General features: G+C 47.7%; 1 protein-coding gene across 1 annotated transcript in view; it reads left to right on the forward strand.

The window, feature by feature from the left end:
* Window positions 1-25,687, forward strand: part of SCN8A (sodium channel, voltage gated, type VIII alpha subunit) — a 111,501-nt gene that overhangs the window by 31,613 nt on the left and 54,201 nt on the right. The window contains exons 11-28 of the mRNA XM_014947448.1: window positions 268-555; window positions 948-1,307; window positions 3,143-3,278; window positions 5,091-5,329; window positions 5,879-6,052; window positions 6,972-7,328; window positions 8,422-8,892; window positions 9,271-9,388; window positions 10,759-10,913; window positions 11,786-12,024; window positions 16,845-17,086; window positions 17,850-17,913; window positions 18,545-18,686; window positions 19,450-19,656; window positions 20,191-20,478; window positions 20,871-21,230; window positions 23,360-23,495; window positions 25,342-25,580. Of these exons, the coding sequence (XP_014802934.1) occupies window positions 268-555; window positions 948-1,307; window positions 3,143-3,278; window positions 5,091-5,329; window positions 5,879-6,052; window positions 6,972-7,328; window positions 8,422-8,892; window positions 9,271-9,388; window positions 10,759-10,913; window positions 11,786-12,024; window positions 16,845-17,086; window positions 17,850-17,913; window positions 18,545-18,686; window positions 19,450-19,656; window positions 20,191-20,478; window positions 20,871-21,230; window positions 23,360-23,495; window positions 25,342-25,580 (4,215 nt within the window). The remainder of the gene's footprint in view (window positions 1-267; window positions 556-947; window positions 1,308-3,142; window positions 3,279-5,090; window positions 5,330-5,878; window positions 6,053-6,971; window positions 7,329-8,421; window positions 8,893-9,270; window positions 9,389-10,758; window positions 10,914-11,785; window positions 12,025-16,844; window positions 17,087-17,849; window positions 17,914-18,544; window positions 18,687-19,449; window positions 19,657-20,190; window positions 20,479-20,870; window positions 21,231-23,359; window positions 23,496-25,341; window positions 25,581-25,687) is intronic.

Consider the following 25,687-nt stretch of genomic DNA (forward strand, 5'->3'; position numbering starts at 1 on the left):
CGGACAAGCACAGGTTTGTCAGTCCTTTACCAAATGTTTATAAACAAAGCTGAGGGACTGAGAGAGATCACTCTACCTGCAAAAGTTGACTGTAAAAATGTATACAAGTCCTGGCTGCAAGTTTCTTCCAAGAGAAAGAATAAGCATCTCAGTCCTACCCCAAAGACCTGTGCTGTAGGCGTTAAGCCACACTTTTAAAGGAGAAAATGGAGTATTAATGACAGTAAGACCTGATTTATTTTCCTCCCCTCTTGCCTTCGCCCTCAGGCCGCTGCCATGGTCACTTCGGCAGGGACCGTCTCTGAGGATGCTGTGGAAGATGATGGTGGGGGGAGGATGTCTCGGAGCTCCTCTGAGATTTCCAAACTCAGTTCCAAGAGTGCCAAGGAGCGTCGAAACAGGAGGAAGAAGCGAAAGGACAAGGAACTGTCAGAAGGAGATGAGAAGTGTGACACTGAGAAGGTGTTCAAGTCCGAGTCTGAGGATGGCATGAGGAGGAAGGCATTTAGGCTGCCAGATAACAGGCTAGGAAGGAAGTTTTCCATCATGAACCAGGTAGTTTTCATTCCCTTTATATGTTTATGCTTGCTTGTAGTCGAGATAATATTCTAGTTTAGACCCTGATTAGCATGTCAAGGCAATCTGCCCACCATCATGAACTTGCAGCGGATCAGGAGGGCACTTACAGGCTAAGTTTACAGCCCTGCACGCACTTACCGTGGCGTAAGTTGCCCTGAGAGGAGGGAATCTCACCAGGAAATTTCTTTGCTGAGGTAGCTCTGCCAGCCAAGGGTGAACAACTCTTACGGTACCGCTGCTGCCGAGGTGGCGGTGGCTTGTGTAGACCTGGAGAGAGAGTGAAACCACGTTAGCAGCACTTGTCGGCACCGCGGCGCTTCCTTTCCCTGCTCTTCACACTTTGTCATTCTTTCTTTTCCCCCTCCCAGTCTCTCCTCAGCATCCCAGGCTCCCCTTTCCTCTCCCGACACAACAGCAAGAGCAGCATCTTCAGCTACAAGGGGCGGTTTCGTGACCCGGGTTCGGAGAACGAGTTTGCGGATGACGAGCACAGCACCGTGGAGGAAAGCGAAGGCCGGAGAGATTCCCTCTTCATCCCCATCCGCGGCCGCGACCGCAGGAGCAGCTACAGCGGGTACAGCGGGTACAGCCAGGGCAGCCGCTCCTCACGGATCTTCCCCAACCTCCGCCGCAACGTGAAGAGGAACAGCACGGTGGACTGCAACGGCGTGGTGTCCCTCATCGGTGGCCCCCCTTCCAGCATGCCCGGGGGACGCCTTCTGCCTGAGGTGAAATAGATGAGGCAGCTGCCCTGAGGGTGTAGGGAAGGCCCTAGGTAGGGTAGTGAAGGCCGTAGGTAGGGTAGGGAAGGCCGTAGGTAGGGTAGGGAAGGCCCTAGGTAGGGTAGGGATGGCCAACTCCTCTCTCCTCTCCCAAACACCACCCTCTGAGCACACCAGGCTCCCTGTCCGACCCAGTGTCCATCTGTCCAACCGCAGGCCATGGGTCTGTACCGCATTGAGCACCATCATCACCTCACCATCCCTCGCTCCTTCTCAAACTCAGTGACCCACCTCCTCCTCCTCCTCCTCCCCCAGCTTCCTGGGAAAAAGAGGCTTGGAATCGAGCCCTTAATTAAAGGACTAATAATAGTAGGAGCCCTCGGTGTCTGTCGGGGCAATTCAGAAGGAGCTATTTAAAGCATGGGAATGGGGAAACCACCCAAAGTCTGCTGCAAATGTTCTCCACAATCAGATAAAATATTTAGGGATTCAAAAGGGAACGCAAACAATCTTTTAGCTCTCGCTAAATTTTGCAAGGGAAAATAAGGACTGTTAGTAAAATAAGGGCTTTTAAAAATACTATTTTTTAATTTTTGAATTCTCCTTGACTGGCTTTTTGTAATTAGTTGACTGAATTGGTATTGAGTAACCTTTTTAGTGGATGAACATTTTAGAATGCAGGAGAGAAACAAAGCTCAAAAAACAATATTTGTTAGTGGGGTGTAAAAGAATGTGGACAAGATCGAAACAACATAATTTGAGAGATACCTGAAGCGATTTTTTTCTGAGAAAAGTCTGGTTACCGTTCCTATACATTCCAAGCTATTTTTTTTTTTTAGTTATTTCAATTCTTGCAACCTGTTTGACCTTAATTAGTTACATTAAGCATCAGTTGCTATCTGTGGTTTTTCTTCCCGAGTTAGCACGTTAATTCAATGTTTGCTTTAGTATTTAATTCTCTTTCTAACACAGTACGAGCGTGGCAGGAGCAGTAACCTGCATGCTGCGTGCCTCAAAGGGGGAGTATTTCTTAGCAGTTATTTTGTGAGCCCTTTACGTAGAGAGGGTTCAGGAAGCAGTTAAGTGTCACAGGGGAGACCTGCCTGGGCTGGGCAGAGACCTCGGCTCACGAGCCGACAGCGGCAAATTCCTGTAATGAGGAGAAAAGCCCATTTATCTGTTAGCACATGAGATTGTCTGTGCCCTCGCAGAGATTGACCCTGGGAGGGAAACTGTGAGGTGCCTTTAGAAGCACCTCTTTGACTTGGGGGAGCAAGCTGATCCTTCAGCAGGGTGAGATCCAGATGTGGTTTCATCTCCATGTTGTGTTCATAGTGGGCTGGAGTGGGAGAAATCCCTGCTGGTTCTCAGAGAGTGATGTGGCCGGGGGTTCTCTTATCCTAGGTTTCAGATGAAGGTTTTGAAATAAGTGTTGATACCGTCAAATGCTCAGTTCCTAAACCTGATGAGTGTGGGTGGTGCAAAGGAGGCTGGGCTGGAGCTCCCACTCTGACCAGGGGGGTGTAAGGGGGGCTGGGGGGAAGAGTCACTGCTGGTCTGTGCCGTTTGGTAGCAGCACGGCAGCCTTTGTTATATTCTTATATTTCAAAGAAGCGTTCTTCGAAATACAGTCCTTGATTTGTCTAAGGCTGCAAAGTGCTGGTGCTGGGAGAAATGAGGGCTTGAGTGTTGGTTTGACCACTTACCTGATGTAGGAAAGCAAGGAGGATAGCAGGAACAACAGTGGCTTTCTCACTTGGGCATGCATGCCATGTTTCGGGGCTGAGAGTATGTAAAATACTGGGAAGACTAAGAGTTTGTGTTAATCACCATATTTGCAGGGCACTACTGAAATCGAAATCAGAAAGAAGCCTGGTGGGTCTCTCCTGGTCTCCATGGATCAGGTGAACGCATCCTATGGAAGAAAGGATCGAACCAACAGCGTGATGACGGGGTTGACAAATACCCTTGTTGAGGGTAGGTATGGCTTGGAGGTGTGTGTTTCCAGTAGGTACGGACCCGTTGCCCTCCCGTGGTGTGTGCTGCAGGAAGGCAGACCCATTCTTCTGGCCATTATGGGTAGTTCCTCACACCATGTCTGCCCTGGGTTCCCTGTGCCGGAGCCGGGCTGGCTGTCCCTCTCCATGGCACAAAACATGGACGTGGACACACACGTCTGCTCCGTCTGTCCAAGAGGCACCCAGCAGTGATGTTAAACCCCATGAGATGGCTTCATGGTGGCTGTGGGGACCAGAGCCATCATCATAGGGAGCTGGGAAAGGAGCCCAGGCTTGGGTCAGACCCCATCTGTTGGGCACGGTGGCACCACAGACATCACGTCTGAGCCTTGGGTACCAGAGAGAGGACATGCCTGTCCTTCAGACACAGAATTCAGCTGACTTTCGAGACTCACACATTGGTTTTGCCTTAACCTACTTCTTTTGAGTCTTCGTTAGTATGGAAATATTCATTAGACTTTATTTTACTGGATTTTCCATCTAAATTTTACAGATACAGAGGTAAAGACAACAAAGAGTTGTAGTTTTACAATACAGAATGTGCCGCGTGGAGATTATAGAGGTAGTGTCTGACATGGGTGGTGTGTCTTCGGCCCTTTCCAAAGGACTGGAGGGACCCTCCTTTGGTCACAGTCCTGGGGAGGAGGTTTGAGCTGCGCCAAGAGCCGGGGTGTGACAGCTGCCAGAAGAGAAAGGGACTTCTGGATGACGGAAATTCTGAAAGGGACAGCACGCGGAGATGAGATTTCCAAATATGTTATGCAGGAGCCGGCAAGAATTTATGAACAGCAGCCATATGAGGCTGATGATCTCAAATTCCTGCTGTCTTCTGCAATAAAATTGTATGAAAACTAAATATACTTAGAAACAGAGCAGGGTTCTGCTGCTGCTTCCCTCCTGCGCAAACGCCTACAGGCTACAGTGCTACGGTCCTCCTTTTTAACTTTAGAAATTCCACGGCAACTAAATACTAAGCAACCAGGGAACCAATGAGAAAGAGAGAGCAGTGGTCCTTTCCCTGCCCATAAAAAAATAAAACTTCAGCACGAACAGCTGTGGATCCTGAATGGAACCATTGCAAGACAAAGAATAGAGGGGGGAACTCCCGATTTTTATTTTTTTTCCCCTAAGCACTTGAAAGAAGCCAGTGTAAAAAAAAAAAATAACGGACACAACATCATGTTAGATTTCTGTAAATGCGTGTGGTTAGTCTTAATCAGGTTACTCCTGTTTAAAATCCTTTGCAGCATTATGTCATATATTTCCTCTTTTAGACCGTGTGTGCATTCAGCGCAGAATTCATTTAAGTTATTTAAAAACTGGCTCCGAAGACAGTTTGGAATCCGTAACTTTGATTCAAACCATTTTACCTTGATCAGTTCCGAGTTAAATATATCCCTTCATTTCAAATAATTTGGACTGAATCCTAAGACCCAGGCGGGGCTGCCGGGCGGGGTTAGAGCTGCCCCTCCTGCAGACGTAGGGCCAGAGAAGAAGCCCAGGGCAAAGACTCGCCCAGAGTCTCCTGCTGGGCCATGGCCCCAAGGCTGGTGGCTTGGTCCCTCCTCGTCTGAAGCCATTGCCAAGTGTCCTGCACGTCCCTGGTTCCGAGTGCCATGTGTATGTAGGGCAAAACATGTCTTTGGCCCGAAAGTATTGAATTGTTGTGCAAGCAGGGAGACACGGGAGGGTTGGACGGTGTTTTAGATGGATCCCGTGACCTTAGAAGTGGGGGCTGAACTCCTGTTGCTGTTTTGTTTCGGAACTGCAGAGCTGGAAGAGTCCCAGAGGAAGTGTCCCCCTTGCTGGTATAAATTTGCCAATACATTCTTGATCTGGGAATGCCACCCGTACTGGATGAAGCTGAAGGAGATAGTGAACTTAATTGTCATGGATCCTTTTGTTGACTTGGCCATCACCATCTGTATTGTGCTGAACACCTTGTTCATGGCGATGGAGCACCATCCTATGACCCCAGAGTTTGAACACGTGCTCTCCGTAGGAAATCTGGTAAGATAGTGTTGGTGAATATTCCTTACAGATCTGCTCCTTCTGGGATACGTTACTTGTTGATATGGACTTTTAGACTGAAAGAACTGCTGTTCCAGGCTCTAGAGCCTGGAGATCTAGCCTGAAGATCCAAAAATGAACGAAAGCAAATCTTTGCCTGTTCTTTCTTTGTCTTTTTCCTCTAGAGCCTGGAACAGCAGTTCTTTCAGTCTAAGTCCACATCAACAAGTAACACTGAGTGGCACAAGCTTGCCCTCGCTGCAGTCTGTGGCCACTTGGATGTTGGCTGAGGGTGCCTTCTGGTCAGAATTTATTACTAATTAGAAATCCATCTGTTAATTCTGGGGCTGCCTGAGTAGGTCGATGATACTTGTGCTGCACGAGGGGAGAAAAGAACATTGTGGGCAAAAACATGGCACTGCCCAGGCTGCACGTTGGAACGGGCACGAGAGGCTGCATCGTTTGATAATTAGCCTGAAAATCAGAAAATGAACAAAAGCGAATCTTTGCCTGTTCTTTCTTTGTCTGTCTTTTCCCTCACCACTCCAGGTTTTCACTGGAATTTTCACAGCAGAAATGTTCCTGAAGCTCATCGCCATGGATCCCTACTATTATTTCCAAGAAGGCTGGAACATCTTTGATGGATTTATTGTCTCCCTCAGTTTAATGGAGCTGGGTCTGGCAGATGTGGAAGGACTTTCTGTGCTGCGATCTTTCCGATTGGTATTCCATATTCCACTTCTTTTTGGACGTTACTTTCTTAGAGCTAATGGAAAGATTTTTACATAAGAAAAGGCAAACACCACTTTTTTCTGGTTTTCGGGAGGACAGAGATGGAGTAGTGTCATTTTTGAGGTCTCTTTTTACTTCACAACTGCTGTTTACAAGCTTTGAGCTACAGCTCGTTGCATTTAGGGGGTAAGGGGTGACTTGGGAGGTGAATGTGGATGGAGAGGGACCGTGCTAGGATGCACCTCTTATTTCATGCCATCAAATTTGGTAGGTCATATGTTAGAGTCTAATAAAAGTGCTGAACATTCACCTGCTTTGACTTGTGCTGTCACTGGTTAAGCTTTTGCAAATTACATGAGGAAAACCTCAAGGTTAGATTTTTGAACGCAGAGAACCACAACTGGGGTTGGATTTTCCAAGGAGCAGAGTACTCAGAAGCTGCCACTTACATCCAGGTTCAGAAAGTCTGTCTCCAGAGGAGATTCCCTGGAAATTAAACTTCGATAGTGTGTTTTGGATATGCCAGGAGAACAAGCCCTTTTTTTCCAGGGAAAGTTGTGAAGTGTTCAGGAAAGAAAAAAGTTATTTTTTGTGATACACCCTTCAAATAAGTCTCCTGACTTCCTTAGTGTTGCGAGGTTTGCAAAGCAAGACGGAGGCTTCATGCTTTTCCTTTGTAAAGGGAGATCCCCAGATGGGGGATAACTAATTATGAAATCCAGGAGGCCACATTCAAAGAGAAGCTCAGCATTCCCTCCTCCCACTGCCCTCAGCAGGAGCACGGCCTCATGTTTATGTTAAATACAGGGTGGTCGCCGTTTAGAAAGTTCTGCCTAATTTTCCTCTTTTTTTAAGATGAAACTAAATTTTTATTTGTCTGTTTTATTTTTTCGGTTTTTGTTTTTTGCAGCTGAGAGTCTTCAAACTGGCCAAGTCCTGGCCCACTCTGAACATGCTGATAAAAATCATCGGTAACTCAGTGGGTGCTTTGGGGAACTTGACCTTGGTGCTAGCCATCATCGTGTTCATCTTTGCTGTGGTGGGCATGCAGCTCTTCGGCAAAAGCTACAAGGAGTGTGTCTGCAAGATCAATCCGGAGTGTGAGCTACCCCGCTGGCACATGCACGATTTCTTCCACTCCTTCCTTATTGTCTTCCGTGTGTTGTGTGGGGAATGGATTGAGACCATGTGGGATTGTATGGAAGTAGCAGGACAGGCCATGTGCTTGATTGTCTTCATGATGGTCATGGTCATCGGAAATTTAGTGGTCAGTAAATGGTTACTGATGGTCTTTATTGGTTGCCTCTGGGTGGGGTAGAACGTGGGGAGACCGCAGGACTAGGGAGTAATGTTTTGTGAGTCTGTTCCAGCTCTGGTGGGGTCCTTCATGGCCTTTGACAGATGAACAGTCCTGTTGACTTTGGTAGCACCAAAGGGTGTGCTTTGCTTGATGAGGGCCTTAAACAGTTGCCCACGAGTAAAGCATCTAGGCACTTTGCAATAAAAGCTGGAGGTACAAAACCCTCAGTCAAAAGGGCCAGACCCACACCTTGCCTGAGGGGGTAAAGGAAGCTTAAAAGAAGGAAAACCTGGCTTTTCAAATGCCAGGAAAGGAGATAATTTGGTATGCAGGGGAAGGTCCTGAGGTGTTAAAATCAGGTTGGAAGTTTCTTCTAAAATCTGCCCACTAGCTCGATCATGAGGTACGGTGGTGTGCAAGAATCGGCTGGTGAAACTGCACGGCCTGTTGTGTGGGAGGTTAGACTAGATCATGATGTTTCCTTCTGGTCTTAAATTTTATGAAGAAAAGTCTATGGAGGAAAATGTAAGCAAGAATGAAGTAGTGTGAACAGTTGCATGTCTTCAAAGTAGCGTTGTGAGCTCTCTCTGAGAGGACTTGTCTCACCAAGGGATTTTGACAAAATAAGTCTTGGGGGCTCTCACTAGATGTGGGCAAGGAAATCAAGCTGGGAGCTTTCACTCAAAATGCCTGGATTTGGCCCATTTCCTTTGAGCCAGAGCTGGGACTAAACCAGTAATGCTGAATTTAAATCCCTTCTATGGCTGCTGCCTAAATCCCTCCCCGGCAGCCGCAGTCTGGCTCCTGCGTGGGGCTCTGTGGTGGGGACCTGCCCAAGTCACATCACCACACAGGGCTGCCCCCTTCATGGGACACGCTGCAGGATCAGTGGGTGCCTCGGTAGGTCTGTGGGACACCAGAGCTGGTTCTCGGTGTGGTGTTTGGAGAGCGAGCTCCCTGTTAACATCAGCAGGACGTGGGTGATTAAATACTCATCTTCAGCTTTGGGAAGGTCACCCTTGTGTGTCAGCTCTGCCAAGCGTCCCCTCTTCTCCTTCAGGTGCTGAACCTGTTCTTAGCCTTGCTACTGAGCTCCTTCAGTGCAGACAACTTGGCAGCAACAGATGATGATGGGGAGATGAACAACCTGCAGATTTCTGTCATTCGCATCAAGAAGGGCATTGCCTGGACCAAGGCAAAAGTGCGTGAGTTCATGCAGGCTCATTTCAAGCAGAGAGAGGCAGATGAGGTTAAACCCTTGGATGAATTGTATGACAAGAAGGTGAACTGCATCGCCAACCATACAGGGGCTGATATCAACAGAGACATTGATTATCAGAAGAATGGCAATGGCACCACAAGCGGAATTGGGAGCAGCGTGGAGAAGTACATCATAGATGAAGATCACATGTCCTTCATCAATAACCCCAATCTCACTGTCCGGGTGCCTATTGCCGTAGGTGAATCGGATTTTGAAAATCTCAACACAGAAGATTTCAGCAGTGATACAGATCCCGACGGCAGCAAAGAGGTAGGATGAAATGTTAAAAATTCACTCTAGTCATTTGACCCTTGTGGAAGTGCCTGGAAGCATCTTGGGAGGGAGAAGTAGATAGTCCCAGCACAAAATTTCTGTTCATGTTATGACGTAGTCTTTGCACTCAAGCCAGAAGTTTCTTGTGCTAGTTACTCTGCGGAGAACCACAAATACTTATAAATATATATAAGTACTTAATACTGTCTGTCCTGTTAACATGCCACGTAACCTGGGTCAGGATCTTAGTGAGGTGAAGTGAGGAAACAACTTTTGTTACAGTAAATCTGGTGAACAAATTGCTGAGTTGTCATGAAGGTGGATATTTTTGGGGAACTACTTAGAGATTGGATTGGGTTTTATTTTGTGTTCAAGAAACTTGATGAGACCAGCTCCTCTGAAGGTAGCACCATCGATATAAAGCCTGAAGTGGAAGAAGTCCCTGTGGAGGCACCAGAGGAGTATCTGGACCCTGACGCGTGCTTCACAGAAGGTAGGCTGACTCTGAGTGTAGGAAGAACCATAGAATCCCATGTTGGAAGGGACCTCAAGGATCATTTGGTCCAACCTTTCTTGGCAAAAGCATGGTCTAGACAAGATGGCCCAGCACCCCGCTCAACCGAACCTTAACAGTGTCCAACGTTGGGGAGTCCACCACTTCCCTGGGGAGACTATTCCAGTGGCTGATTGTTCTCACTGTGAAAAATTTTCTGCTTGTGTCCAATCGGAATCTCCCCAGGAGTAACTTGTACCCATCACCCCTCATCTTTTCCATGTGATTCCTTGTAAAAAGGGAGTCTCCATCTTCTTTGTAGCCACGCTTTAAGCACTGGAACATGGTGATAAGGTCTCCCCTAAGGCTTCCTTCCTCAAGGCTGAACAAACCCAGTTCTCTCAGCCTTTCCTCATACAGCAGCTTCCCAGTCCTTGGATCATCTTGGTGGCCCTTCTCTGGACTCTCTCCAGCCTGGCCACAGCTTTTTTGTATAGCAGGGACCAAAACTGAACACCGTATTCCAGGTGTTCCAGCTGCATAGAGTGGGATAATGACTTCTTTATCTCTGCTGGTGATGCCCTTGGTGGTGCAGCCCAGCATCCCGTGGGGTTTCTCTGCCACAGCAGCACACTGGTCACCCATACTGAGCTTATTGCCCACCAGGGTCCCCGTTGCCCCTTTCCACAGAGCTACTCCCCAGCCAGGTAGATCCCAGCCAGATGGGAAGGCTCTGAGCTGTTTCGGGGACCTGTCTACTCTAAACTTACCTTAAGGTTTGGTCTCAGTCTGGGTCAGGGCTGGCTGTCAGCTTATTTTGAGACTCTCTTTGGACCCTGCATCGCAGACGAAGGAGTTCAGAAGAATTTTCAAAGTCAAGGCCTTGGAGATGCAGTTGCCATTGCAGGGATGTAGATGACCTGTGAGTAGGGCAGGTTGATCTTTCGTACAACAGATGCCTTGAGTAAGTAGAAGCAGAAGAATCTGGCTTCTGGTCGGGTTTCTTTTTTTCCCTTCTGTCACTGGCCTCAATGTCTTTCAGCAGCTGATCCATTATGGGTATTCCCATGGCAAAGATATTTTAAATGGTTCAAGGTTATTTTATCAGCAAGTTTTCCATTCCTCTTCTGTCAAGTGCATGGATCCCTGACCAAATAGAACAATCTGTTCACAAATTGATGTTAATTCAGGTGCTCAGATACAGAAGTGGTGAAAGTAATCCTCAAGAGCACAAGAGGCTGAAACTCAGTGTGTTTGCTGTTGTTGGCGTCAAAACTGCCTCTAGACAATGACAATTTTGTGTTCTTTCATTAAGTCACCTGTTCCCAAGGTGTGGGCTCATGCTCCTGTGTGTGCTGTCCCCGTTGCAGGCTGCACGCAGCGCTGTAAATGCTGCCAGGTCAATATTGAGGAAGGGCTGGGGAAGTCTTGGTGGACCTTGAGGAAGACTTGTTTTCTGATCGTGGAGCACAATTGGTTTGAGACTTTCATCATCTTTATGATCCTACTGAGCAGCGGTGCTCTGGTGAGTAAAATATGGAAATACATGTATCCCAGAGGTGTTAACGAGGGGACATCTAATTGGCAAAGCCTTGTGTAGGAGATTTGGTGAGATAGCAAGCTGTGATGATTCTTACCTGGAAAGCAACACGGCTCCGTTGTAGTAGGTACTGTACAAAAGCCTTTATTAATGATTTTTGTTCAGTTTCAATGAAGAATGAAGACTGAAATCCCGCAAATCTGGGTTCTGATCACAGCTTGACTAGAAATGTGAGGATTTTAGACAAAGTCAGCCTGTATCTGTGTCTCATTTTTGTCATTACCGAACAAGAAGGTTTATATTTCTTCAGTTTCCCATGTTTGCAGAGCTTTTTGACCTCCTGGTGGCACACAGATACAAACAATCCCTGGGTGTGTTTGTTTTCACACAGTGCAGTGTGTAGTAGATGGCATTACACAACAAACAGCTTCAAGCAGGTGCTCCCCGTGAGTTTTAGGACTCAATTCCACAGCAGTTGGGATCCCAGGGCAGCAGCCTGGCGTTCTGCACATCCCAGCTTTCACAGCAATTAACGGGCTGATTAACAACGCGCTCAGCAATTTGGGATGCACCCGTGTGTGACTGTTGTGGTACCAGTGGCTGAACATTTAGATACAAAGGCTGGTACTCGGAGCCCTAAGGCAGCGAAGTTCTTGTGTTACTTATTCAGGACTTTTCCTTTTTGGGGTATTTTTGTGGTTTGGGGTTGCAGTGTTGCAACTGCCAGAGCAGATGCTGGGCACTGTGTAAGAAATGCAATTCCATTGCTTATCGTGGTTTGAGTGAGCTTCTGGATAACGATATTGGGCTGCGTAATAAATCTGATATAATGACATGAGCCCCTGGTTATTTCCCAGGCCTTCGAGGATATTTACATAGAACAGAGGAAAACCATCCGGACCATCCTGGAGTACGCGGACAAAGTCTTCACTTACATTTTCATCCTGGAGATGTTGCTGAAATGGTGTGCTTATGGATTCGTCAAGTTCTTCACCAACGCCTGGTGCTGGCTGGATTTCCTCATTGTGGCTGTATGTATCCTCTCCTCCTTATTTCTGGTTGGAAAAAAAAAAATGTTAGTTGGAGGAATGCTGGGGTAATGTTTTCTCCTGAGAAGTGTCCTGACTGGATCATACACTTGATTCGGATTCAGTCCCAGATATCTGTACGTTTCCAAACCCAGGATGGAGCCCTTGGGCCCGTTGAGTGTTGCTGGTGTTTCCTGTGCAACCCTGGAATTTCTGCCCTGTGGGTCCTGTTGAGCCTGTGGAGATGAAGGAGGGTTTTCCAGCCCTTGGCTCTTTTGCTTCTAGGAGTCCTGCCTACGTGTGGAGCTGCTGGAAGGTGTTAGCAGTGGGAGAACTTGTGTAGATGTGGTGTTCATTGGTGACACCGTGTTCTGTAATCACTTGCTTGTGTCATCAGTGATGGGGGGATGATGAGGGAGGCATCTCCCCACCCCACCGAGCTCTGTGGTTCTGTGGTTTGCTTGTTGTGCAGAATGAAGTTCACCATCATCCTCCTCCTGTTAAAAATATCTAATGCCTGGGAGAGAAAGAGCAGGATGGGATTGAAGAGCCAAGAGATCGTAGCGTAAACAGGGGGAATGTTCGGTCTGGACAGTTGAGCACGTCATTGCCCTGGAATTCCCCTGCAGAACATCTTGGTAGGGAAAACAAATTCTCAAATTTAAAGAACACAGACAATAAAGAGAAGCCTCAGCAATAAATTTGGCTCTGAAGCACAGTAAGGGCTTTTAAAATAAATGGAATTTATGCAAAAAAAGTGGCAGAAAATTGTGAAATTCAATAGGACGTGAAGTCTAAAGAATTGCAAAAAAAAGGAACTTTTGGAATCCCAAGTGTTTGGATTCTTCTGAAACGTTTCATTACATCCAGTTGTGAATCAGTGTCCTTAGCGAGTGCCCCAGGAGCAAGGTTAAAAAAAAGAACAATTTAAATTTTTTCCAAGTTTCTCATTTGGAACATTTTGAATATGATTCAGTTATGCCAAGTTGCTGTTCAGTGACATTATCACTCTGGAAATATTTCTGAGTAGGTGGAGGAACTATGCTTGGAATTCAGGGGTAGAAGTGACTTAAGATGTCTACGTTTCCTGTGGAAGACTGAATTTTTAAATTTATTTTTTTTTTAAATCCTCTCTGATCCCCTTAACACCTTTCTTTATAACACACATCTTGAAGAAGTAACTCTTCTTTTCTGAAAATAACCCTGCATCTCTCTCAGTGCCTTAAGATGAAGTACAAGTGCTAACATGGGAGCTCATGGGAGATACCATCTACTTTTCTGAACCGCCTTGAGGAGGGTGTTTCAGCAAACGAAATTCTTTGGGGCACTGGATTAAAACTTCCACCAGCAGCTGAGCATAAAAATAGCACTTGCAGTCCTTGTGCTTCGTGTTGTGAGTTGGGCTCCAGCTGTTGGGAAGGAGCGAAGAGCAGGTTAATTGGCAAATGGGTTAAAAGCTTCCTCTGCTTCCCAGGTGTCTGCTGGTGGGGTGAAGGTGAGGGACACGTCTGCAGGGGGTGGGTGAGTGTGTGTGTACAAGGAGCCAGAAATTTTGCAGAAATTTCTCTTTTCACTTGCTGTGGTAGACAGGAGAGTTGCACATTTTTCTCTGCAAAGCATCTGAAAGGTGAATTTAAGATGCCAAGATATTACTCGGCAAAATCTCAGCTATGCATCTTTCTAGAGCTGGTTTAGGGAGCAAATGAGCAAAACCCAACCAAGATGAAAACATTTCTGCGTGAAGCTACTTCAGTTACTTGGAGTCAGATGGAATCTGGGCTGGTTGTCTTCTGGGTAACAAGAAGATGCTTGCCTCCCGTCTTCAGAAAGGGCTGATGCTCATTTTGAGATAGACTCAGCTAAATGGAGCTTTGGCACTACCAGCTTTTGCATTTCTGTGTTGTAGTGGAGCCAGTTGCCAGCTGTCAGTGCCACAGTGTGTGGCCCAGAGCTGTGCCCTGCCCATGCCATGTCCCCCTGAGCTGGGCTTTGCAGGACCATCACTTACGAAGCTGCTTTTAGACTCTAACCCCATCTGGGAGTCAGAGGGTGAGCAACGGCCCCTCCTTTATGGTACAAGACCACAGAGGTGTTGAGATTCTGTGATTCTGAGCCTGAATTCTTGTGCCATAAAGTCTTGTGCGGATGATTACTCAAAAATGTCCCTAATTTTAAGGCCAAGCTCAAGGCTCAGTTTTCATGGGCACTGAAGCAACTGTGGCTTTCCAGTGGTAAGGTGCTGGACCTGTTTCAAGGTGGGCACCCAAAGTAATCACTGGATGAGCTTTGGTCTTCTATTTCTTTGTGCTTTGTTTCCTGACGTGTTAACTGATAACGTTCTTTTGCTTTCTCAGGCTACACTTGTACATACGTTTGCCAGAAAAGAGCCTGTGGAGCTGTAGGGGCCGTCACTTTTGTCCCTGTTGCAGACTGCCAAACCCATCAGCTGTCCATGGCTGTTGTGCATGATGTTCTTAATGGCACCCGCTTCCCTTGCACCGAATGAGAGAATGGCTCGAGTAATGTCCTTTCTTAGCCTTCCCCAACGTTTGTGCACACACTGAGAGCCAAGGCTGTTTGGTGACTGCCGTGGGCAGTGTGCTAGGGGACCCCGGGCACGGTTGCGGGTCGGTCAGCCTGCTGCAGGGATTCACTGCCTTGCTTGAGGAAAAGCATCCGGGTTAAAATGGGTTTCCTGTGCGTTTTTGCTTTCGTCATGGTAGCAAAGTGGAGATGATGCAACTTTAAGGAGCTGGTTACTGACGGTGTGGCAGCATGCCTTGTCTTCCTGGGGAAAGGAGCAGAACGGTGCCCTTCTGTGTCGTTCTCTCCGTGCTCAAAACTAACAGACTCTTCCTTTTATTCCAAATGACGGCAGGGGGGAGGTCTGAGCCCTTCTCAATTCAGTGCAGCCCTGCTTTTTATTAACGGGCTGGTTTGCTGCACACTTTTATTAAATGGGATCTAGTCTGAGCACTGGACACAGTGAATGCACCGCGGCTGGAACCATAAATGGCAAAACTGGGGTTATTGGTACTGGTTTTGCTCTGGGATAGGATTGCCCCAGCTGGGTCCAGCACAAACCTTGCTCCTCTCTCCGTTTTCTGACTGACAATGTGACAAAGCTTTTGTGTAATTATCCTTTTGGGTTATTGAATCTGAACTTAGGCACAGAGCGCTCTTTATGGGCTGTAGTGCCATCACGTCTGGAGGAAGAAGTGATTTTTGGAATACACTTAAAAATACAAAGTGGTGCCCCTTCTGCTCCAGCGCGTGTGATGCAATGGGAATTCTAACACTGTGCTGAGAAACTCATCTTAGTGTTACAAGAGTGCTAACTACATCTTCTATTCATCTATCTAACTGGAGTTATCCCCAGTGTCTTTTGTAGACAAGATAAAAGTGGGAAATATTACCAGAATATGACAAAATTCCAGGCAGGTCGAGGGTCTGTGTGAATTTTTGTGGCAGGAGTAGACTGTGGCACCTGGGAGTTTAAACACCAAAGTATTGCTTCCGTGGTATGGCCTGGCAGACCATGTTTAACTCTGCGCTGCTCTAAAGATATTTATTTTTTATTGGCACTTGAGTGATTGGTATTTTAATTGCCCAGTGCCATCGGTCCCGTGCGTGAACGGGGCAGGAGGGCAGTGGCTCCGGTGGGTTTGTCCCCCCGCTGCCGGTGCCTCCTCCTGGTGCGACCCTCGAGGGGGAAGCACAGACCCTGGGGTGCCAAAGTGGGGTCAGGGGGCTCTGGGAGCTCGGGGGGCTGCCTGTGCAGCCCAATGGCCCCCCAAAATGGGACCAGCCATTTGTCTGCCAGAACAAACAGCAAAGAACCGCCTCGTGCTGGAGCAGGGCTTTGGCCTTGATGAAAAGTTTTGAAGATCGAAGTGAAAGATGTTTTAAAAAGTTATTCTTCCATAAGAATTCCTTTTTATTTATGTATTTTTGAATCTTTTTGTTCCTGATGCAGCTCAACCCTCTGTTGGTATAGAAGGGTTTCCTGTCAGAGGTTTATTGCAGAATGCTCCCGTGGCCTCAGCCACGGCCTCGGATCTCAGTAGCCCCAAATTCAGCTGGAGCTGTGATTTTTATTTTTCCCCCCTCCTTCCTCCCTTCAGCCTGCTCCACTGCTCACTCATCAGTGCAGGATCATCCTGCCTGACCTCAGAAAGGCTGATGAAAGGGCCCGGATTCTGTATGGTTTCTGCAGCCCAGACTCTGTTTCCCGACAGCAGGAATGCTGCCTTCCTCCCCCGGCCCTCGGGGGGTTCCTCTTACAGCCCAGACCAGTTTGGAGGACCAGCAGGGTTCCTGGCTTGTGCCTGGGCTCGTCTGGTCCCTGAGCCCTGTCCTTTACTGGTGCCGATGGCCTTGGTGGAGCCCCAGGAGCTGGCCCCAGGGGTACAGCCCTGCCCGTGACAAACCCTCCTCTGAGTGAGGGGTCCAGCTCCCGCAGGGCACGGGGAAGCGCTGGATCAGCTCAGTTCAGCAGTGGGAGCTTCAGGCTTGGGCAGGTCGAAAGGGATTTGATCTTGTTGCAGTTTGTGCTGATGAGCCAGGCTTCCCCGCTGCGGAGGTTTGGAGCAGAACACCCAAATTTAACAGCTCTGTCCAGACAAACCCTCCCATGGCAGTGCCTCCCCCCAGGCACCAGTGTTTCTCCACGATGAACGCTGGTGTCTTGTTTTGTTCTAACTATTGCTGGTTCACCATCGAAACCGGTGAGCTTGGGTCATCCAGCACCTTCCTTGTCCCAGTGGTGGTCCCCAGGAAAACAGGTCCCCCGTTTCATGGCAGCAGTCTCTTGCCAGCCTGTCGCGGTTGTCAGGTACTGTCTGTATTGGAATTTTTGGTCATTTCATTCTACAGGAGTGATTTCTAGTCTTGTTTTCTTCTCTGCAGGCCTGAAGACCATTGTGGGTGCCCTAATTCAGTCTGTGAAGAAGCTGTCGGATGTAATGATCTTGACAGTGTTTTGTCTCAGTGTCTTTGCTCTCATCGGGTTGCAGCTCTTTATGGGCAATTTAAGGAACAAATGTGTAATATGGCCAATTAACGTGAACGAGACTTTCCTGGATAACGGCTCGAAGGGCTTTGACTGGGAGGAATACACCAACAATATGTGTAGGTATTTCTGCAGTGATACTCCCTAAAACCTTAATGACTTAATGCTGCTGACCAGGGTTTCTGACATGGCTTATAACGTAGCATGTCCAGCTTTGGGCAGAAAAAAAACCTTTGCTCAGATACTTTTTGTTTTTTTGGAAACTTGGCTTTGTTAAGGTGTTTCTAGTTGGGTCTTCACTGTGCTCTTTTTAGCTAAATACTTTGTTAAAAATACTCCCCCCTCGCCCCCCGCCCTGTTTCTGATTAAAAACTATTTAAATACGGTAAAAGGGAAGGAACTGCCCATTTAAATCCCTGGTCTTAGTGTCAGGACCTTTGCCAAGTTCTGCTGGTTCTCCAGCGAAGGCCTGGGAAGCTGTTGGTACCTGTCTCTGCTTTGCAGCATCCTCTGGCACTGGCTGGAAATGATGCTGAAGAATCATTTCAGAGCTGGAAATGATGCTGCGGAGGATCAAGGAACCAGCCTCCAAGTTTTTGTAACTTAATTTCTTCCTCCCTTCTCACTTGGAGCTTCTCAGCTGTGCAGTCAGCTCATTTTACATTTTTATTCATAACGCTGTACTGACTTCCAGAAAGGTGTTTAAACTCAGGCACGGTTAGTGGGGTTAATGTTATTTAAAGCTGAGTTAGTTAACTGATAAATTTATCAGTTGGGGATCTGGAGGGATGCTCAGGGAAGGTTTTTGTGGCGCTATAGTGTATTAAATCCTCTAACTCCATATGTGTGTGCATGTAATCTTTTCTTTTTCATCTTCTTCAGCAAATTTTTACATAATTCCTGGCGCCCCTGATCCTTTGCTCTGTGGTAACAGCTCGGATGCAGGGTGAGTGTTGGTCTTTATTCAAAGCAGAGACTAATCCCCGTTGGTGTTGGCTAACGATGGCGAAACCTTTGGGATGTTTCCTGTTGCTTCCTTTGTCGGTTCTGGTGTTACTTGCCATGTAAAAGGCTTCACGTTTTTTAATCTAATTATTAATCCATTGTTACTATCTGTTTGACTGATATAATGTAAACTGACATTTTCTGCGTCCTCTCAGGAGGCAGGTACATCTGATGGTGGTCACTAGTGGCATTATTTCCCTCTGAGTGCAGTCACAAGTCACCAGAGGAGGGGGGGAGGGAGGTTCAGAAATGGAAAATTTCCATGTCCTATTGGTTCCAACTGGTTTTTCAGCCAGTCCTTCAGCTCTGAAATACGTCTTTCTGGCTGACATTGGGTGAAAAGCCACACTTTGCCACATCTTGTTTCCATGGGACAAAGCAAACGGGGCTTTTCCAAGATCATCTCTGTCGGTCTCCTTCTCTGCTCTCCTTACCCGACGTGGGGAGCAGAAGGCACACTGTGTGGTGGGAGGGTTGTGAAAATCTCCATGAAAACGGCTAATTGCCTGTTGTCAAATTGCTCTGTCCCTTTCTCTGCCTCTGTGCCCTGAAATGCTGTGTCCCTTTGGCAGCCAATGTCCGGAGGGTTACACGTGCATGAAAGCAGGACGGAACCCCAACTACGGTTACACGAGCTTTGACACTTTCAGCTGGGCTTTCCTGGCTTTATTTCGCCTTATGACTCAGGACTTCTGGGAAAACTTGTATCAATTGGTAAGTAAAGACTTCACTTGGGTGTTAATACGAGATGAGAATTTGGGGACAATGCAGGAAAGGAAAACGTGTCAAGCCTTATTATATTCCTCCTGCCTGAAAGAGCAGCTGGAAGCAGAGCGGTGCAGCGAGGTGGTGAGTGATGAGGAGGAAGAGGATGTCACCAGGAAGCAGGTGTTGGACCCTGGAGCTCAGGAGGGACAGCAGGTCCTCAGGGTGCCCCGTGGCTGAGCTGTGAATGAATTCTGGAAGGATCTGACCTGCAGGAGATGGCTCATGGCAAGGGGTTGGACTAGGTGACCTTTAAAGGTCCCTTCTAACCCAAACCATCCTGTGATTCTGTGGTTGTGAGAGGTTCAGCTCCACCCTCAGAAGCTGCTGGGGTGCTTTGGAGGGCAGAGTGTTTCCTCGTAACCGGAGGACGGTTTGGGGACCTTGCTGAAATGGCTTTTCTGTTTGGTTTGAAGGGAGTCTCAGCATTGAGTTTCACACTGTACTTGTGAATCTTTCAGTTTGCATCCGTTGGATGTTCCCTTAAGAGAAGAGGAGGGATGACACCTTTTGTTTTTTATGGCCTAATGGATGAGCAGTGTCTTAGTGCTTTGCAGGGGAAGTGCTGAGATGTTAAATATTCAGCACCGCTATATTTTCTTAGAAACGTTCAGGTCAAGAAACTTGGGATCAGTTCCCCTATCAGGTGTCACTCTGAAATTGCTTTCCACTTTCCTTTTCTCTTCCCTCTGCCCTGCTCCTCTTCTTCCAGACCTTACGAGCAGCAGGAAAAACCTACATGATCTTCTTTGTCTTGGTGATCTTTGTGGGATCGTTCTACCTGGTCAATCTCATTTTGGCTGTGGTGGCCATGGCTTATGAAGAGCAGAACCAGGCCACGCTGGAGGAGGCAGAGCAGAAAGAGGCAGAATTTAAGGCCATGTTGGAGCAACTGAAAAAGCAGCAGGAAGAAGCACAGGTGAGTGTTCCGATGGTGTGGGGTTTGATGCATTTACATATTTTAAGATTTTTAGCCCGCTATTACAGAGCAGTGATGTATAACCAGAAAATGCAGCAGTGCCCTGGCATCACGTCCTCTGCTGACTGGGGTGGCGTCATTCCTTCTCTCTTCCTGGCTGCTGCTCAAGCTTGCTGTGTTTATTTTGTATCAGAAAACTGCCTTCTGTTAAGGAATTTTTAAATGATCCCAGAATTTCTAGTTAATTGTGAGAATATCTTTGCAAGACGGACAAGCACAGGTTTGTCAGTCCTTTACCAAATGTTTATAAACAAAGCTGAGGGACTGAGAGAGATCACTCTACCTGCAAAAGTTGACTGTAAAAATGTATACAAGTCCTGGCTGCAAGTTTCTTCCAAGAGAAAGAATAAGCATCTCAGTCCTACCCCAAAGACCTGTGCTGTAGGCGTTAAGCCACACTTTTAAAGGAGAAAATGGAGTATTAATGACAGTAAGACCTGATTTATTTTCCTCCCCTCTTGCCTTCGCCCTCAGGCCGCTGCCATGGTCACTTCGGCAGGGACCGTCTCTGAGGATGCTGTGGAAGATGATGGTGGGGGGAGGATGTCTCGGAGCTCCTCTGAGATTTCCAAACTCAGTTCCAAGAGTGCCAAGGAGCGTCGAAACAGGAGGAAGAAGCGAAAGGACAAGGAACTGTCAGAAGGAGATGAGAAGTGTGACACTGAGAAGGTGTTCAAGTCCGAGTCTGAGGATGGCATGAGGAGGAAGGCATTTAGGCTGCCAGATAACAGGCTAGGAAGGAAGTTTTCCATCATGAACCAGGTAGTTTTCATTCCCTTTATATGTTTATGCTTGCTTGTAGTCGAGATAATATTCTAGTTTAGACCCTGATTAGCATGTCAAGGCAATCTGCCCACCATCATGAACTTGCAGCGGATCAGGAGGGCACTTACAGGCTAAGTTTACAGCCCTGCACGCACTTACCGTGGCGTAAGTTGCCCTGAGAGGAGGGAATCTCACCAGGAAATTTCTTTGCTGAGGTAGCTCTGCCAGCCAAGGGTGAACAACTCTTACGGTACCGCTGCTGCCGAGGTGGCGGTGGCTTGTGTAGACCTGGAGAGAGAGTGAAACCACGTTAGCAGCACTTGTCGGCACCGCGGCGCTTCCTTTCCCTGCTCTTCACACTTTGTCATTCTTTCTTTTCCCCCTCCCAGTCTCTCCTCAGCATCCCAGGCTCCCCTTTCCTCTCCCGACACAACAGCAAGAGCAGCATCTTCAGCTACAAGGGGCGGTTTCGTGACCCGGGTTCGGAGAACGAGTTTGCGGATGACGAGCACAGCACCGTGGAGGAAAGCGAAGGCCGGAGAGATTCCCTCTTCATCCCCATCCGCGGCCGCGACCGCAGGAGCAGCTACAGCGGGTACAGCGGGTACAGCCAGGGCAGCCGCTCCTCACGGATCTTCCCCAACCTCCGCCGCAACGTGAAGAGGAACAGCACGGTGGACTGCAACGGCGTGGTGTCCCTCATCGGTGGCCCCCCTTCCAGCATGCCCGGGGGACGCCTTCTGCCTGAGGTGAAATGGATGAGGCAGCTGCCCTGAGGGTGTAGGGAAGGCCCTAGGTAGGGTAGTGAAGGCCGTAGGTAGGGTAGTGAAGGCCGTAGGTAGGGTAGGGAAGGCCGTAGGTAGGGTAGGGAAGGCCCTAGGTAGGGTAGTGAAGGCCGTAGGTAGGGTAGGGAAGGCCGTAGGTAGGGTAGGGAAGGCCCTAGGTAGGGTAGGGAAGGCCGTAGGTAGGGTAGGGATGGCCAACTCCTCTTTCCTCTCCCAAACACCACCCTCTGAGTGCACCAGGCTCCCCGTCCGACCCGGCGTCCATCTGTCCAACTGCAGGCCATGGGCCTGTACCAGATTGAGCACCCTGCGCCTCACCATCCCTCGCTCCTTCTCAAACTCAGTGCCCCACCTCCTCCTCCTCCTCCTCCCCCAGCTTCCTGGGAAAAAGAGGCTTGGAATCGAGCCCTTAATTAAAGGACTAATAATAGTAGGAGCCCTCGGTGTCTGTCGGGGCAATTCAGAAGGAGCTATTTAAAGCATGGGAATGGGGAAACCACCCAAAGTCTGCTGCAAATGTTCTCCACAATCAGATAAAATATTTAGGGATTCAAAAGGGAACGCAAACAATCTTTTAGCTCTCGCTAAATTTTGCAAGGGAAAATAAGGACTGTTAGTAAAATAAGGGCTTTTAAAAATACTATTTTTTAATTTTTGAATTCTCCTTGACTGCCTTTTTGTAATTAGTTGACTGAATTGGTATTGAGTAACCTTTTTAGTGGATGAACATTTTAGAATGCAGGAGAGAAACAAAGCTCAAAAACCAATATTTGTTAGTGGGGTGTAAAAAAATGTGGACAAGATCGAAACAACATAATTTGAGAGATACCTGAATCGATTTTTTTCTGAGAAAAGTCTGGTTACCGTTCCTATACATTCCAAGCTATTTTTTTTTTTTAGTTATTTCAATTCTTGCAACCTGTTTGACCTTAATTAGTTACATTAAGCATCAGTTGCTCTCTTGTGTTTTTTCTTCCCGAGTTAGCATGTTAATTCAATGTTTGCTTCAGTATTTAATTCTCTTTCTAACACGGTATGAGTGTGGCAGGAGCAGTAACCTGCATGCTGCGTGCCTCAAAGGGGGAGTATTTCTTAGCAGTTATTTTGTGAGCCCTTTACGTAGAGAGGGTTCAAGATCTGTGGTTTTTCTTCCCGAGTTAGCACGTTAATTCAATGTTTGCTTTAGTATTTAATTCTCTTTCTAACACAGTACGAGCGTGGCAGGAGCAGTAACCTGCATGCTGCGTGCCTCAAAGGGGGAGTATTTCTTAGCAGTTATTTTGTGAGCCCTTTACGTAGAGAGGGTTCAAGAAGCAGTTAAGTGTCACAGGGGGAGACCCACCTGGGCTGGGCAGAGACCTCGGCTCACGAGCCGACAGCGGCAAATTCCTGTAATGAGGAGAAAAGCCCATTTATCTGTTAGCACATGAGATTGTCTGTGCCCTCGCAGAGATTGACCCTGGGAGGGAAACTGTGAGGTGCCTTTAGAAGCACCTCTTTGACTTGGGGGAGCAAGCTGATCCTTCAGCAGGGTGAGATCCAGATGTGGTTTCATCTCCATGTTGTGTCAGAAAATCAGCTTCATAGTGGGCTGGAGTGGGAGAAATCCCTGCTGGTTCTCAGAGAGTGATGTGGCCGGGGGTTCTCTTATCCTAGGTTTCAGATGAAGGTTTTGAAATAAGTGTTGATACCGTCAAATGCTCAGTTCCTAAACCTGATGAGTGTGGGTGGTGCAGAGGAGGCTGGGCTGGAGCTCCCACTCTGACCAGGGGGGTGTAAGGGGGGCTGGGGGGAAGAGTCACTGCTGGTCTGTGCCGTTTGGTAGCAGCACGGCAGCCTTTGTTATATTCTTATATTTCAAAGAAGCGTTCTTCGAAATACAGTCCTTGATTTGTCTAAGGCTGCAAAGTGCTGGTGCTGGGAGAAATGAGGGCTTGAGTGTTGGTTTGACCACTTACCTGATGTAGGAAAGCAAGGAGGATAGCAGGAACAACAGTGGCTTTCTCACTTGGGCATGCATGCCATGTTTCGGGGCTGAGAGTATGTAAAATACTGGGAAGACTAAGAGTTTGTGTTAATCACCATATTTGCAGGGCACTACTGAAATCGAAATCAGAAAGAAGCCTGGTGGGTCTCTCCTGGTCTCCATGGATCAGGTGAACGCATCCTATGGAAGAAAGGATCGAACCAACAGCGTGATGACGGGGTTGACAAATACCCTTGTTGAGGGTAGGTATGGCTTGGAGGTGTGTGTTTCCAGTAGGTACGGACCCGTTGCCCTCCCGTGGTGTGTGCTGCAGGAAGGCAGACCCATTCTTCTGGCCATTATGGATAGTTCCTCACACCATGTCTGCCCTGGGTTCCCTGTGCCGGAGCCGGGCTGGCTGTCCCTCTGCATGGCACAAAACATGGACGTGGACACACACGTCTGCTCCGTCTGTCCAAGAGGCACTCAGCAGTGATGTTAAACCCCATGAGATGGGTTCATGGTGGCTGTGGGGACCAGAGCCATCATCATAGGGAGCTGGGAAAGGAGCCCAGGCTTGGGTCAGACCCCATCTTAAGGAGCCCAGGCTTGGGTCAAACCCCATCTGTTGGGCACGGTGGCACCACAGACATCACGTCTGAGCCTTGGGTACTGGAGAGAGGACATGCCTGTCCTTCAGACACAGAATTCAGCTGACTTTCGAGTGATTCACACATTGGTTTTGCCTAAACCTACTTCTTTTGAGTCTTTGTTAGTATGGAAATATTCATTAGACTTTATTTTACTGGATTTTCCATCTAAATTTTACAGATACAGAGGTAAAGACAACAAAGAGTTGTAGTTTTACAATACTGAATGTGCCGCGTGGAGATTATAGAGGTAGTGTCTGACATGGGTGGTAGGTCTTCGGCCCTCTCCCAGGGACTGGAGGGACCCTCCTTTGGTCACAGTCCTGGGGAGGAGGTTTGAGCTGCGCCGAGAGCCGGGGTGTGACAGCTGCCAGAAGAGAAAGGGACTTCTGGATGACGGAAATTCTGAAAGGGACAGCACGCGGAGATGAGATTTCCAAATATGTTATGCAGGAGCCGGCAAGAATTTATGAACAGCAGCCATATGAGGCTGATGATCTCAAATTCCTGCTGTCTTCTGCAATAAAATTGTATGAAAACTAAATATACTTAGAAACAGAGCAGGGTTCTGCTGCTGCTTCCCTCCTGCGCAAACGCCTACAGGCTACAGTGCTACGGTCCTCCTTTTTAACTTTAGAAATTCCACGGCAACTAAATACTAAGCAACCAGGGAACCAATGAGAAAGAGAGAGCAGTGGTCCTTTCCCTGCCCATAAAAAAATAAAACTTCAGCACGAACAGCTGTGGATCCTGAATGGAACCATTGCAAGACAAAGAATAGAGGGGGGAACTCCCGATTTTTATTTTTTTTCCCCTAAGCACTTGAAAGAAGCCAGTGTAAAAAAAAAAAATAACGGACACAACATCATGTTAGATTTCTGTAAATGCATGTGGTTAGTCTTAATCAGGTTATTCCTGTTTAAAATCCTTTGCAGCATTATGTCATATATTTCCTCTTTTAGACCGTGTGTGCATTCAGCGCAGAATTCATTTAAGTTATTTAAAAACTGGCTCCGAAGACAGTTTGGAATCCGTAACTTTGATTCAAACCATTTTACCTTGATCAGTTCCGAGTTAAATATATCCCTTCATTTCAAATAATTTGGACTGAATCCTAAGACCCAGGCGGGGCTGCCGGGCGGGGTTAGAGCTGCCCCTCCTGCAGACGTAGGGCCAGAGAAGAAGCCCAGGGCAAAGACTCGCCCAGAGTCTCCTGCTGGGCCATGGCCCCAAGGCTGGTGGCTTGGTCCCTCCTCGTCTGAAGCCATTGCCAAGTGTCCTGCACGTCCCTGGTTCCGAGTGCCATGTGTATGTAGGGCAAAACATGTCTTTGGCCCGAAAGTATTGAATTGTTGTGCAAGCAGGGAGACACGGGAGGGTTGGACGGTGTTTTAGATGGATCCCGTGACCTTAGAAGTGGGGGCTGAACTCCTGTTGCTGTTTTGTTTCGGAACTGCAGAGCTGGAAGAGTCCCAGAGGAAGTGTCCCCCTTGCTGGTATAAATTTGCCAATACATTCTTGATCTGGGAATGCCACCCGTACTGGATGAAGCTGAAGGAGATAGTGAACTTAATTGTCATGGATCCTTTTGTTGACTTGGCCATCACCATCTGTATTGTGCTGAACACCTTGTTCATGGCGATGGAGCACCATCCTATGACCCCAGAATTTGAACACGTGCTCTCCGTAGGAAATCTGGTAAGATAGTGTTGGTGAATATTCCTTACAGATCTGCTCCTTCTGGGATACGTTACTTGTTGATATGGACTTTTAGACTGAAAGAACTGCTGTTCCAGGCTCTAGAG

Source organism: Calidris pugnax, unplaced genomic scaffold, assembly GCF_001431845.1.
Source record: "Calidris pugnax isolate Ruff unplaced genomic scaffold, ASM143184v1 scaffold155, whole genome shotgun sequence".
In the NCBI taxonomy this organism is placed as follows: Eukaryota; Metazoa; Chordata; class Aves; order Charadriiformes; family Scolopacidae; genus Calidris; species Calidris pugnax.